The 12,010-nt window shown below is 36.2% G+C and overlaps 1 protein-coding gene across 1 annotated transcript in view; it reads right to left on the reverse strand.

Moving 5' to 3' along the window:
- Positions 1–12,010, reverse strand: part of LOC136033966 (pre-rRNA 2'-O-ribose RNA methyltransferase FTSJ3-like) — a 63,323-nt gene that overhangs the window by 33,291 nt on the left and 18,022 nt on the right. The window contains exons 3-4 of the mRNA XM_065714992.1: positions 7,624–7,770; positions 1,180–1,466 (exon numbers count right to left, since the gene is read on the reverse strand). Coding sequence (XP_065571064.1) covers positions 1,180–1,466; positions 7,624–7,770 — 434 coding nt within the window. The remainder of the gene's footprint in view (positions 1–1,179; positions 1,467–7,623; positions 7,771–12,010) is intronic.

Consider the following 12,010-nt stretch of genomic DNA (forward strand, 5'->3'; position numbering starts at 1 on the left):
ATATATACAGGGATCGGATCCCCCCCTCTAAGGTGGTACGGCCACCTACTCCGTCTCCCGCTAAGAACCCCCGCAAGGATCATCTCAGACTTCAATCCCTCGGAAAATGGCTGGAATCACCCTCGAGGAAGGCCACGCACTAGATGGGCTGATACAATAAACCAATTCCTGCTCAGGACAGAGCTGCTTGGAGAAGACTGATGGCCCTGTCAACCAGTTCCCTCTACGCTGGTGACCCTGCTGAGCAAGAGCGTTAAGTCAAGTAAGTCAAGTCAATGCTCGAGGAAGGCCACGCACTAGATGGGCTGATACAATAAACCAATTCCTGCTCAGGACAGAGCTGCTTGGAGAAGACTGATGGCCCTGTCAACCAGTTCCCTCTACGCTGGTGACCCTGCTGAGCAAGAGCGTTAAGTCAAGTAAGTCAAGTCAATGCTGAAAATGTAAGAAGTCATCTACTGAAGATTTTTGCATGTAGACATACCTGTTAGTACGAGAAAGTGGCCACACCAAGTTTAAACATGCTTAGGAGTACTTGATTATGCATAATTTTCTTTGACAAAAAAAGAGTGTTGGTGGGTACAATAAAATCAATACAAGGATTTATTTTAGATGGCTCATACTTGGAAAAGGTTGTTTAAAACGGAAAAAAGACAGACTAATTATATGAAATAGATTATAGAAAATCATGGTATTAGCTAATTTAAGGAAGGCCTAATGGGCCCATAGGTACCTGTTTGATCAGATATAGGGCAGAAAGTTTTCTGAGGGGAAATGCAATATTTTAGGGGGACGCAGGCTTGATGGAAAATAAATAATAGTAAATTATATAAAAAATAGACACAATAGGGAAAAGCCCAAGATTTCATGTGATGCGGAGGAGAGGGGGAAGATCCCAAATGTCTCTCTTAGCTTGAGTGCCAGGCTTGAGCATTCCCTTGTTAATTGTTTAATTTTTATTTCTAACATTAGTACACTTTTTGAAAGCAAAATTAAGAGTGCAATTTCATAATATTTTTTGTTCAGTTAGGCAGTTCCCAATCTCGGTGTGGGTGCATTTCTTACTTATGTTTTCACTAGTATATCATGCCAAAAAAAAAAAAAAAACAAACAAACAAATATATCAAGGCGAAAACTAAAAGAATAGAAGCTAAAATAGATATACTCAAATGTCTATACCTTGAATACGTGTTTAGGATCAAGAAATCTGGGGTCAAGTTGATCTGGTGCCTTATATCCTTGGCAAACAACAAAAATTTCAGCCGTCTCCAATCGAGATGCCTGTGGTTTCGTAGATTGAACTTTCTTGAATAGCTGGCTTAAGACCCATATCAAAGACTGGTAATCCTTGGATCTAAAAATTTTAGTGATGAACCAACCTCCTTTTTGTAGGAACTGTGTCGCCAACTTTAGCGCACTAAGCACAAGTTGGTTCTGCACAAAAGCATCGTGAATCCAGTTCTGACCTGAAAAGGAACAAAAATTTTAATTTTTATTACGTTTCCACAGCGAACTCGCACGTTCTCGAGGATAATTATTACTGAGGAGAATGCTGGAGCAGGAGGCTGTCACAACGATAAACCTTAAATGCGCACACATGGAAAATGGGATGCCACTGACACTCCGATTTGAAACTCAGGCTTTACCAGTACTTTGTAGAGTTTCAAGAGTATTCTAGGACGGAGACTTAAAACTGTACTCTTGATGACACCAAAAGATTAAAGGGCAGAGGACAGGGTAGTCTTGGCATGGATTCTGATCTTCAGTTACCGATTAACAAAAATTCAAAGATCTCTTTCTTCAGAAAGCACAGATTTACTTATAGTTTTTTTCCCTGCACCCCTCATGTGTCCAAGGTCGACTCTCCTCTGCCAAGAGAGGTCGACTATCCTCCGAGAAAGAATGACATATTTTTACGTCCTTGGTAATGGTTACAACCACGAATCCTCACGTTCTCGACTATCGTTATTACTAAGAAGAATGTTGGGACAGAAGACTGTCATAACTATAAAACCTAAACATCAACTCACAGAAGAAATGAATATAAAGTAAATATTATTAAAACGTACCTATAAGTCTCAGAAATAACAACAGGAGAGTTGGAATCAATTATTTCGGAACAGCTTTCTTAATATTTGACGAAAACAATTACAAACTAAATGGCCCTGTCGTTCAGCACCCTAGTTCTACGGCATTTTATTAAAGGACCTAGTAGCAACGACACGAATGAATTGTCAAGCCAGTTTGCTCTGTAAGATATTAAATAAAAAATGAACATGGTTTTTCAAGTAAAAGTAAGGTGCAGCATTAGAACTTAAAACGAACAAAAATAATTCCATGTGTGAGGGGGGGGGGGGGGCTCCTCAATCCCTCGCTCTTCAAGCTAAAGTTTTTTTTAGTATTTTAAAAAAGTTCTTATTCTAATGAAACGACCCCTGTGTTCTAAAAATATTGGAACAAAGCAGAAATTTAGCGTAAAGAGCAAGATAAAAAGGAGGGGCAGCCCCCTCATATATGGAACAATTTCTGTTTGTTTTTAGTTTTAACGTTGCTCCTTATTTTCATTTGAAAAGACTTGCTTTTAATTTAATATCTGATTGTTTTTCAAATAATGCCAGGATATTTCCCTTCCGTGGAAAATTTTTCCCGAAATCCCCCTCCAAAGGAAAAGTTTTTCTCGCAGAGAGCCCCCATGGAGTTTCTCCAACGGAAAACCCCTGGAGAAAACCCTTGATACCGCTGAAAACTTCCCCAGGATAATTCCCCCCGGTCGCCAAAGAGAAAGTAAGAAATATAAAAAGAATTTTGTACGGGAATTCTGGCAAATACCCCCGTTTAAAATTTCCTCTGGAAAGTTCACCCCACAGAAACTTCCCTCCTTATACAAAATCCTCCCAGAATAATGCCTGTATACATTCCAATAACAAATACCATATGCACATAATAGCCAAATTTCATAACTTTCAGTTCTTTCCCCAGGGGCTGTGGGGGGTCAAGTAATTCCCAGAGGCATAGTTACTGGGTCTTTCAACTATGCTGAACAAGATAGTTATCTCAAGATTTTGATCAGATGAGTTTGATGGGGCATGTGCTTGGGATGAGGGCTAGTTGCCCTCCAATCATTCCGATCACTTAAAAAGGACACCAGAACTTGCAATTTCCATTCAAAGAGTGGTCTCCCAGTCTTCTAGGACCATTGGTTCGGTATGATCAGCCATGGAGAAAACAAAGATATGAGAAAAAATAAATAAATAAACGCATATCCTTTGATGTTTCTTCTGGTAAAAAATACAGAATTCTACATTTTCGCAGATTAGAGCTTGAAACTTCTACAGTAGGGTCCTATAATACGCTAAATCTGATGGCGCGATTTTTTATTAAGATTCCCTGACAGTTTGGCGGTGTTTCATCTCTTTTCAAAAATCGCGAATTTTATCAGGCTCGCTGCTTCTGATGGGTAACACTAAACTTAGTGAATGTTATACATTTGGAATCAATATAAAAAGCCAGTTCTTTTGATGAAACCTTTTGTTATCAAAATGGAAAATATATTCATTTTTAAAGAATAGCATAAAATTGTTTAATATATTTCTATAAATTATATAAGCATGACATAAATTCGTGACTATAACATTTTAGAAGGATAAGTATTAATTTAATATAGTTTTTGTTTTGTAAAAGGCAATATTAAAGAAAAAATAGCTACAATTGTTGGTAGAGTAAAATCTATTGCACAATAATAAATTAAATTTATAATCTTTTTCTTCTGCGGTCAAAAAGTTTTTATAAAGCAGGGTTCAAGTAATGAAAATGACATACATTAGCTAGGATTTTATTCTTATTCAACTTGTAATTCTTTAAGATTAGTGCTGGCATATTTAATCTAAATTTTAATCTACGTTTTAGCCTACATAGTAGGCTTTTGTCATTCTCCTTTTTTAATAAATTAAGAATAAAATGCATAGACAAAAGGTGGGGAATGAACTCTGTGTCGTAAGATTCTAAAAATTATCCATAGAGGAATTATAACTAGTGTGAATCTATGATGATTTGCTTTAAATTTGACAAAGAGTTTGTCATAGATTTAATTTCATCTTGTCCTGTCTTTGATTTTCGGTTCGTGATTTGATATCATTTCGTCTTTTTCCAGTAAACTGTTCTTGCACACAAGTCGACTTCTAAAATCTTATTTCATTTAATTTCGAAAAAAAATTCATAATTTACAGTTGAACTCAAGACTGATCGACCTTTTCCAGTCTAATATCAACAGAATATTTCAAAAGCATTCCGTGTCTCTAAACATAAAACACTCACAGCAGTGAATAAATTTGAATTTATGCTGTTATTCCCACATTTCTCAGCATCTGTCATGTTTCTACAACAAATATTTCTTAGTTTCTATAGAAAGAAAAGATTTACACTCCCTTTCAGAGGAGTGTGTTCAGTATTTACCAAGTAAACTAATCTTCTGCCATAAAACGTCCTTTCCCCCACCCCAGAAAAAAAATTGACAACCCAAATAACAGTAAATCAAGGGAAATAAATACAGAAAGAAAAATAAAAATAACCAATAGAGCCAAGTTATTTATTCATAAATGCCATAGGAAACTGTCAACTGAAGTTTTTCTTCTTGTTAGCCAGTCTTACCCTCAAAACTGTATACAGGAAGAGAGACAATCACCTCCCTCCTCGTTGAACTTGGCCCAAAGAGCTTCTACTCCATGAAAACTAAAAAATAGTGGCCCAAAACCCATACGTTTTAGATTTTGAACCTCCTGGCTCTGTGTCCCTAAGTATCACCTTTGTGCCCCTATTATAAAATAATTATATATATAATGGTAAAAACGAATTTCATTTGGTTCGTGATCGTTGCATGTAAAAAAACAAAAAAAACAAAAAAAAAGTGTATCAAATCAATTTTTATATTAGAAATTATTAGATTTCTAAGATTCGTTCTTAGTGCACGTTATTCGTTCTTAGTAGAACATTATTCGTTCTGGTGATACCAGATCACCTTTGTGCCCCTACTATACAAAATAATTATATATATAGTGGTAAAAACGAATTTCATTTGGTTCGTGATCATTGCATAAAAAAAAAAAAAAAAAAAAAAAAAAAAAAAAAAAAAAAAAAAAACAGTGTATCAAATCAATTTTTATCATAGAAATTATTAGATTTCTAAGATTAGTTCTTAGTGCACGTTATTCGTTGATGATACCAGATCACCTTTGTGCCCCTAGTATATAAAAATAATCATATATATATAGTGGTAAAAACGAATTTCATTTGGTTCGTGATCGTTGCACGTAAAAAAAAAAAAAAAACAAAAAAAAAAAAACAGGTATCAAATCAATTTTTATCATAGGAATTATCAGATTTCTAAGATTCGTTCTTAGTGCACGTTATTCGTTCTTAGTAGAGCATTATTCGTTTTGGTGATACGAATTGCCAAAAACAATATAAACCCTCTTTAAATACCAGCCAAATGTCTATAACTCGAACTTATTACTGAATATAAAATTGTATACAGAGAAGTGTAAGCTTCTGGAGTCAACAGCATGATATGGCTGTATTATGCACTTTTTAGTGATTCAACTTAATTAAAAAACAACAACTCCATTGTACACATTAAAAGAAAACCTGACATTCAACTATTTCCTATTAATGTATATTTTTATACTATCTCATAAGCCTGTTTAATGCTCTGAAAGAGAGCTTTCAAGTTATATTTCCCCCTTCCCCTTAATTCATGAAGCCCAGGCCTGTTTTGTGGATATTGTAACAGATATGCGATATTCAGCTATCCAAAGATGATAAAAGCTGTATTTTATGGCGTTTATACCTCGAACTTCTTACTGTATATAAAGCCTGTTTGATGCTCTGAAAGAGAGCTTTGAAGTTATATATCCCCTCCCCCCTCCTAATTCATGAAGCCCAGGTCTGTTTTGTGGAAATTGTAACAGATATGCGATATTCAGCTATCCAAAGATGATAAAAGCTGTATTTTATGAGGTTTATACCTCGAACTTCTTACTGTATATAAAGCCTGTTTGATGCTCTGAAAGAGAGCTTTGAAGTTATATATCCCCCTTCCCCCCTAATTCATGAAGCCCAGGCCTGTTTTTTGGAAATTGTAGATATGCGATATTCAGCTATCCAAAGATGATAAAAGCTGTATTTTATGATGATTATACATCGAACTTGCAACTGTATATAAAATTGTTTATAGTTAAGTGTGAGCTTCTATAGTCAACAGCGTGATTGTACCATTTTTAGTGATTCTACTTGAAGTTCACAACCATTTAGTTCACGTTTTAAAATTTTATTTATGGTTTGGATGTTTCACTGTAAGAAGACCGTTTTAAAAGCTGAAATTCACCTTTATTCATCTAAGGCACTAAATTATTGAAGTTCACACGTTATATTTATGCTTTAGTTCACGTTTTACAAATTTATATACGGTTTTGATGTTTCAATGCAAGACGATGATAACTGAGACCCCTCCCCCAATGAAAAGCGCGTAAACAACAATTCGAACAGGAATAAATCCTTTTATTCCTAATATAAATCCAGGAATATACTGGATATTTCGATCACACATGCAGTGATCGTCTGCTATTTTTGCAGTTCCGTTTTTTTTTTGTAGTAACCTCATCAGTAGTCTCTCATTACACATTCAATACCATTATGTTTACGCATTATCTTATGCAATCATAAGATCGGCTAAAACATGTAGAGGAGTCCTTGCGTCGTCATGCCAATTCCTTTGTCGTCCAGTCCGAAAGGCATCGGCCGCCTCAGGCCTCTCAAGGCCTCATCCGTAGTCTCTCATTAGCCATTCAATACCATTATGTTTATGCATTATCTTATGTAATCATAAGATCTGCTAGAACATGTAGAGGAGTCCTTGCGTCGTCATGCTAATTCCTTTGCCGTCCAGTTCGAAAGGCATCGAAACGGTATCTATCGTCTTTTGTTCCGTACTTTATAAAACACTACAATAAAAATACGGAAATGAAAACTAACTTCTTGAAAATGCTGGGTAACGTTTTGATAATTTATTTTTACATTTATCCATTTTATTGTATGTTATATTTCTTGTCGCGTGATGTCCACTGTTAGCTGTGTGCTTATATGGCAATAAAGGTATTTTGTTTAATTTTTAAAACAGGTAGCTACATCCGCAGATATATTACCGATCTAAATTTGGATCGACTGTACCGATGCATATTATTGCAGTGGCATATTATTGCTACTAAAAATTATTTTATCCTTGGTTAGGTCTAGAATCTCGAGTTTGCCACTCCATAAACCTATTCTGGGGCACCAATTGGAGAGGGTAACCACCCCTTTAGATTTTTCCTCCACTACTCCCAGGTTTTTTGAAAATACTTTTCTTGGTATTTCCATAAAAAAAAATCGAAAAACAACAACATCTACCCTCTGTTTACTTTCAAAAATATACACTTTTTTGTATCTTGAAATATTGAAAGATTTTGAAAGGTTGAAAAAAAACTCCTTGACTCCCCTTTTAAATTTGTGTAGATTGGCGTCACTGGCCAAATCAAACTTATTTGTATAAGTTACATGGTTGAAAACATAAATGGTTCAACTTCAACTCACCAACATTGGGGGCTCCGTCATGTAGAATTACATCAGCTTTCCAAGATTTGAGTTCTGCTTTTAATGATTGTCTGCACTTTTCGGTAGTAATATCTTCTTGTAATGCCACACACCCAGGTATTGGTCGGATTGGGAACAGGTCAACACCTAAAATGACACAAGCTCAACGATTTTTGAATATTTATGATTTATTTATCTAATAAAACAAAACAGCAGTAAACCAACTCAAAAGCAAAAAATGGTGCAAAAGTTCGAGTCCCAGCGTTGATATAACCAGGTCAGACAAATACTTCACAGGGAGAGGGGGGGGGCAAAGCATGAAGTTTATATTCATGAAGTACCCGCACTTTTCGGTCATGACCTCTTTTTGCGACCCGATAAACAGATGCGTAGGTGGGGTTAGAAACACGTCAACATGGTACAAGTTTAACAATTTTCATATATTTTATTTATTTATTGAAAACAAAACGTGTTGCTTAAAATGATAATTAACTGATTGTGTCAAATTTCCAATTGTTGAACCACAATATTCTGTAATAGCTCTAAGTATTAATGTGCAAAGATTATATACATGCGCAGAAATTGGTTTTAGAAGAGAGGAGGGGGAAGAGAATAAACCTGAATTTATGAATTATGAAGCGTTTTCATTTTCCTGTCTTTCTTTAGCCCCACACGCCCAGCCATTGCCTGAATCAGAAACAAATCAACACATAAAACAATCCAATTTCCACAGCTCAAAAACACTTATATTAGAAGTCTTATTAAAATGTTGACTTTAGACGTCCAATTTCAAAACCAGAATAGCTTTCTATTCAAAACCAGAATAGCAATAATTGGAAGCAATAGCTTTCAATTATTGCTGTTCTATGGAGAAATATAGGGTCTGCTTGCAACAAATCTCGTATCTAAATATTGTTTGTTCTCTTTATTGGTTAAACATTTTTATAAGGAGAACAAATCTGGTGGGAATTTATTTTTTATTGGCTTGAATTTTTTGCAAAGCAACACAGGAAAACGAGTCATATCTTAAATAGGCTGGTTTATTGGTTTCCTATTGTGACATATCCTTAAGGAACATTTTGATTGGCTTAAGAGAATACGTCACACGCGTGAAACCAATGACATTAAAGCATGAATTTTACCACGGAGGGTGCTAGGCGTCCCCCCCCCTGGAAAATTCTCCCAAGGATAATTCCCCTTGGATAACTTCGGATGTTCATTAGAAGGAAAGTTGAAAGTTCTACTCACCTGTTTAAGTCAGAGGTAATGCTACAGCTTTTCCTTTAGTAAGAGTAACAGACATAAGGGTTCAATGTATTATTATTTAGCTATTTTTTTTCCGAGACACTTTATATGGAAGGCGTGGTCGTATGAACTTCGGAGGGAGCTCATTCAATTCCAAATTAAAAGTTTTAGTGCCTTTTTTAAGAGTCAAGTTGTTTGGAGGGCAGCCAGCTCTTACTCCCACTCCAATTTTTCCAAAACACATCTAATCATAATTTTGAGATAGCCATCCTGTTCAATATAGCCAAAGGTCAAATAATCATGCCTTCGGTGTTGAAAGCCCCTTCATGCCCCCAGGGCAAGAGGAGTAGGCTATGCTAATTGCCCATTGTTAACATTTAAGGTTTTTTATGGAAAGGTTGGTCGTATAAACTTTGGAAGTGCTTATTCAATTGGAAATTGAAAGTTCAAATGCCCTTTTTAAGATTCAAAAGTGACCGGAGGGCAACTATCTCCCCTGCCCCATATCCCCCAAATACAAACGATCCCAATTTTGAGAGCCTTTTTATTCAAAATAGATATACATTTTATTCAAAATAATCCTAAATCAAATAGCTATGGCTCCGGGGTTGACAACTCCCCTCCCACGGCCCCCGAGACAAGGACGGTAAGTTGTGCAAGGTATTCATTTTTAGCACGTAAGATTTTCTATTAAGAAAAGAGGGATTGTTTGATCCTGGATCTCCAAAAAAGCTAGAAGTATGGTGAAACCTTAATGAAATATTGAGAGGAACCCAATCAAAACACACTTTGTCATTGCTGGTTGTGAAAATGTAATATCAGCAATATGTAAGCAACAGCTGATGTTATTAAATTGGAACTATCAATGTGTGCTGAAGAGGACAACTAAAAGAGAGATTGAACGGCAACTAGCCCTCCCCCTCCTGGCCCTTCTTATCAGTCCCCTCTCCTTAAGAATGGTCAAAAATTTTGTAATTGTAATTTTTTCAAACTAGTCATAGGTCTTACAGCTATGCCTTCTGGTATGCCATGCCCCTCACAGCCCCGGGGCAAGGATTGTAAATTATGCAATCTATTCGCTGTTGACAAGCAGGATTTATCATTAGGAGATCTCAACTCTGAATGGACTGAAATAATGTGTGGTGCTCCCCAAGGTAACAAGCTGGCTTCCTTACTGTTCTTGGCTATGATCAACTACTTTCTCGTTGACTTTGATTAACGCTTTAAATACGTCGATTATCTCCCCGCCTAGCTAAAATTTCTCATGGATAAATCCCAAGCAATACCCCAGTTCCAGGTGAAATGAAAGACCTTTTCTTTGATTAGTGAAGGAATAATGGACTTCAAATTAACGTAAATAAAAGAAAAGTGATGCGTTTTAATCCGCTAAAAAGGAACGTAACTTGTCCTGAATCCTGGTTCCCTACCACTTCAACTGCAATTATTCTTGGTGTGAGTTTCAGTACTAACTGTTCTTTCAGCTACCGTGTTTCTAACCTTGTGAAAAAAGGCACCTACGCTCTGCGATCACTGACTACACTCCGACGAGGTTTCCCAGTAAATCAGTTAAGACTAGCGTATATCTACTATATACGTCCCTTGCTAGAGTACACGTGCCCTGTTTGGAGATCATAGGTGCACAACATTGACTACTTAAGTGACGATCTCAAGGCTGTTCAAAAACATGCCATAAAAAACCTACGAGGCCCCAAATATGACACGTATGTAATTGCAATTTCAACGTAGAGAATATCAACGCTGAGAGAACAGATATTCTATCTAATGTGCAAATTTGGACAGTCGCTCCTCGCTAGTGGAAAACACAGTACGTTGTTGTCTCCTTTTATTGTCCCCAAAGCCAAAGCTCAACACACGAAGAAGTTTCAGAACGAATCGCTTCAGCAATTCTTTCATTCCGTTTTATACAAGTGTCATCAATCATGCTTAGTTTTTTAATCTTCTTTTTGTTGTTGCAAGATATTGCGTTATTTAGTTAAGACTATTGCTAATACTATGAAATTTGTTTTTAAATAAAGCAATCTTGAATCTTGAAAAGTCTTAATTCTGGGTGCATTCGAAAACGCCAAGGGGATTAAGGTGAACCTACGGAGAGTTTTAAGGGGTAGCAAACAGTTCGTGGTAAAAAACTGTAAATAAGAAGCGACGCGGCTCAATAGCAACCAAAACTCTAACAACGAAATTTTGATACCGATAGATATATCAAAAGAATTGGCTTATTATGATGGTTCCAAACACATAAAATTCACTAAGTTTATTGTCACTTCAGCTCCTATCTGAAAAAAAATATGTGGAATTCGTTTTTTTGCCAGAAGAAAGTTCAGGGATGCGTGTTTATATTGTTTTTTTCCAAGAGAGATCGTACCGAACCAATGGTCCTGGAATATCGGGAGAGGACTCATTCGAACGGAAATTAAAAGTTCTAGCGCCCTTTTTAAGCGACCAAAAAGATTGGAATCGTCCAACCAAAATTTTGAGATAGCCATTTTGCTTAATACAGTTAAAAAGTCCAAAAACTATGTCTCTGGAGACAATATAACCTACAGCCCCTGGGGAAAGATCTTTAAATTACGAAAATCGCCCATTGTTTACGTATAGCATTTGCTATTGGTAAGTTTGCATACATTTTTCGGATGGAGGGGGTGTAAATTTTCTGCTGGGGGGATTTTCTAAGGAAAGAATTTTCCATAGGGAGGGAAGTTTCCGGGGGGTGGAATTTTCAGCGGAAATTTTACACTGGTTATATTCAAACACGAAGTTCTTTTGTCTTACTTTTTCTTTGCCGACCCAATTTTACGCGTGGATATGTTAAGGGTAAATTTTCACAGGGATTGAATTGTCTAGACGATCTTTCCATGGAGGGCGGATTTTTCCGTGGAGGTGGAGTCGGACGTCTTGGAATTATTTAAAAACAATCAGAAATTCACTTAGAAAACAAGTTTTTTCAACTAAAAATAAGGAGCAGCATTAAAACTTAAAATGAACAGAAATTGTTTCGTGTATGAGGGAGGTTGCACGCTCGTCAATACCTCTTTCTTTACGCTAAAATTTGAATTGTATCCCCATTCCTTTTGAACAACTTCTGAAACACAAAGGGTCGTTTAATTAGAACAACAAGAAGCTT

This window comes from Artemia franciscana, chromosome 12, assembly GCF_032884065.1.
Source record: "Artemia franciscana chromosome 12, ASM3288406v1, whole genome shotgun sequence".
Lineage (NCBI taxonomy): Eukaryota > Metazoa > Arthropoda > Branchiopoda > Anostraca > Artemiidae > Artemia > Artemia franciscana.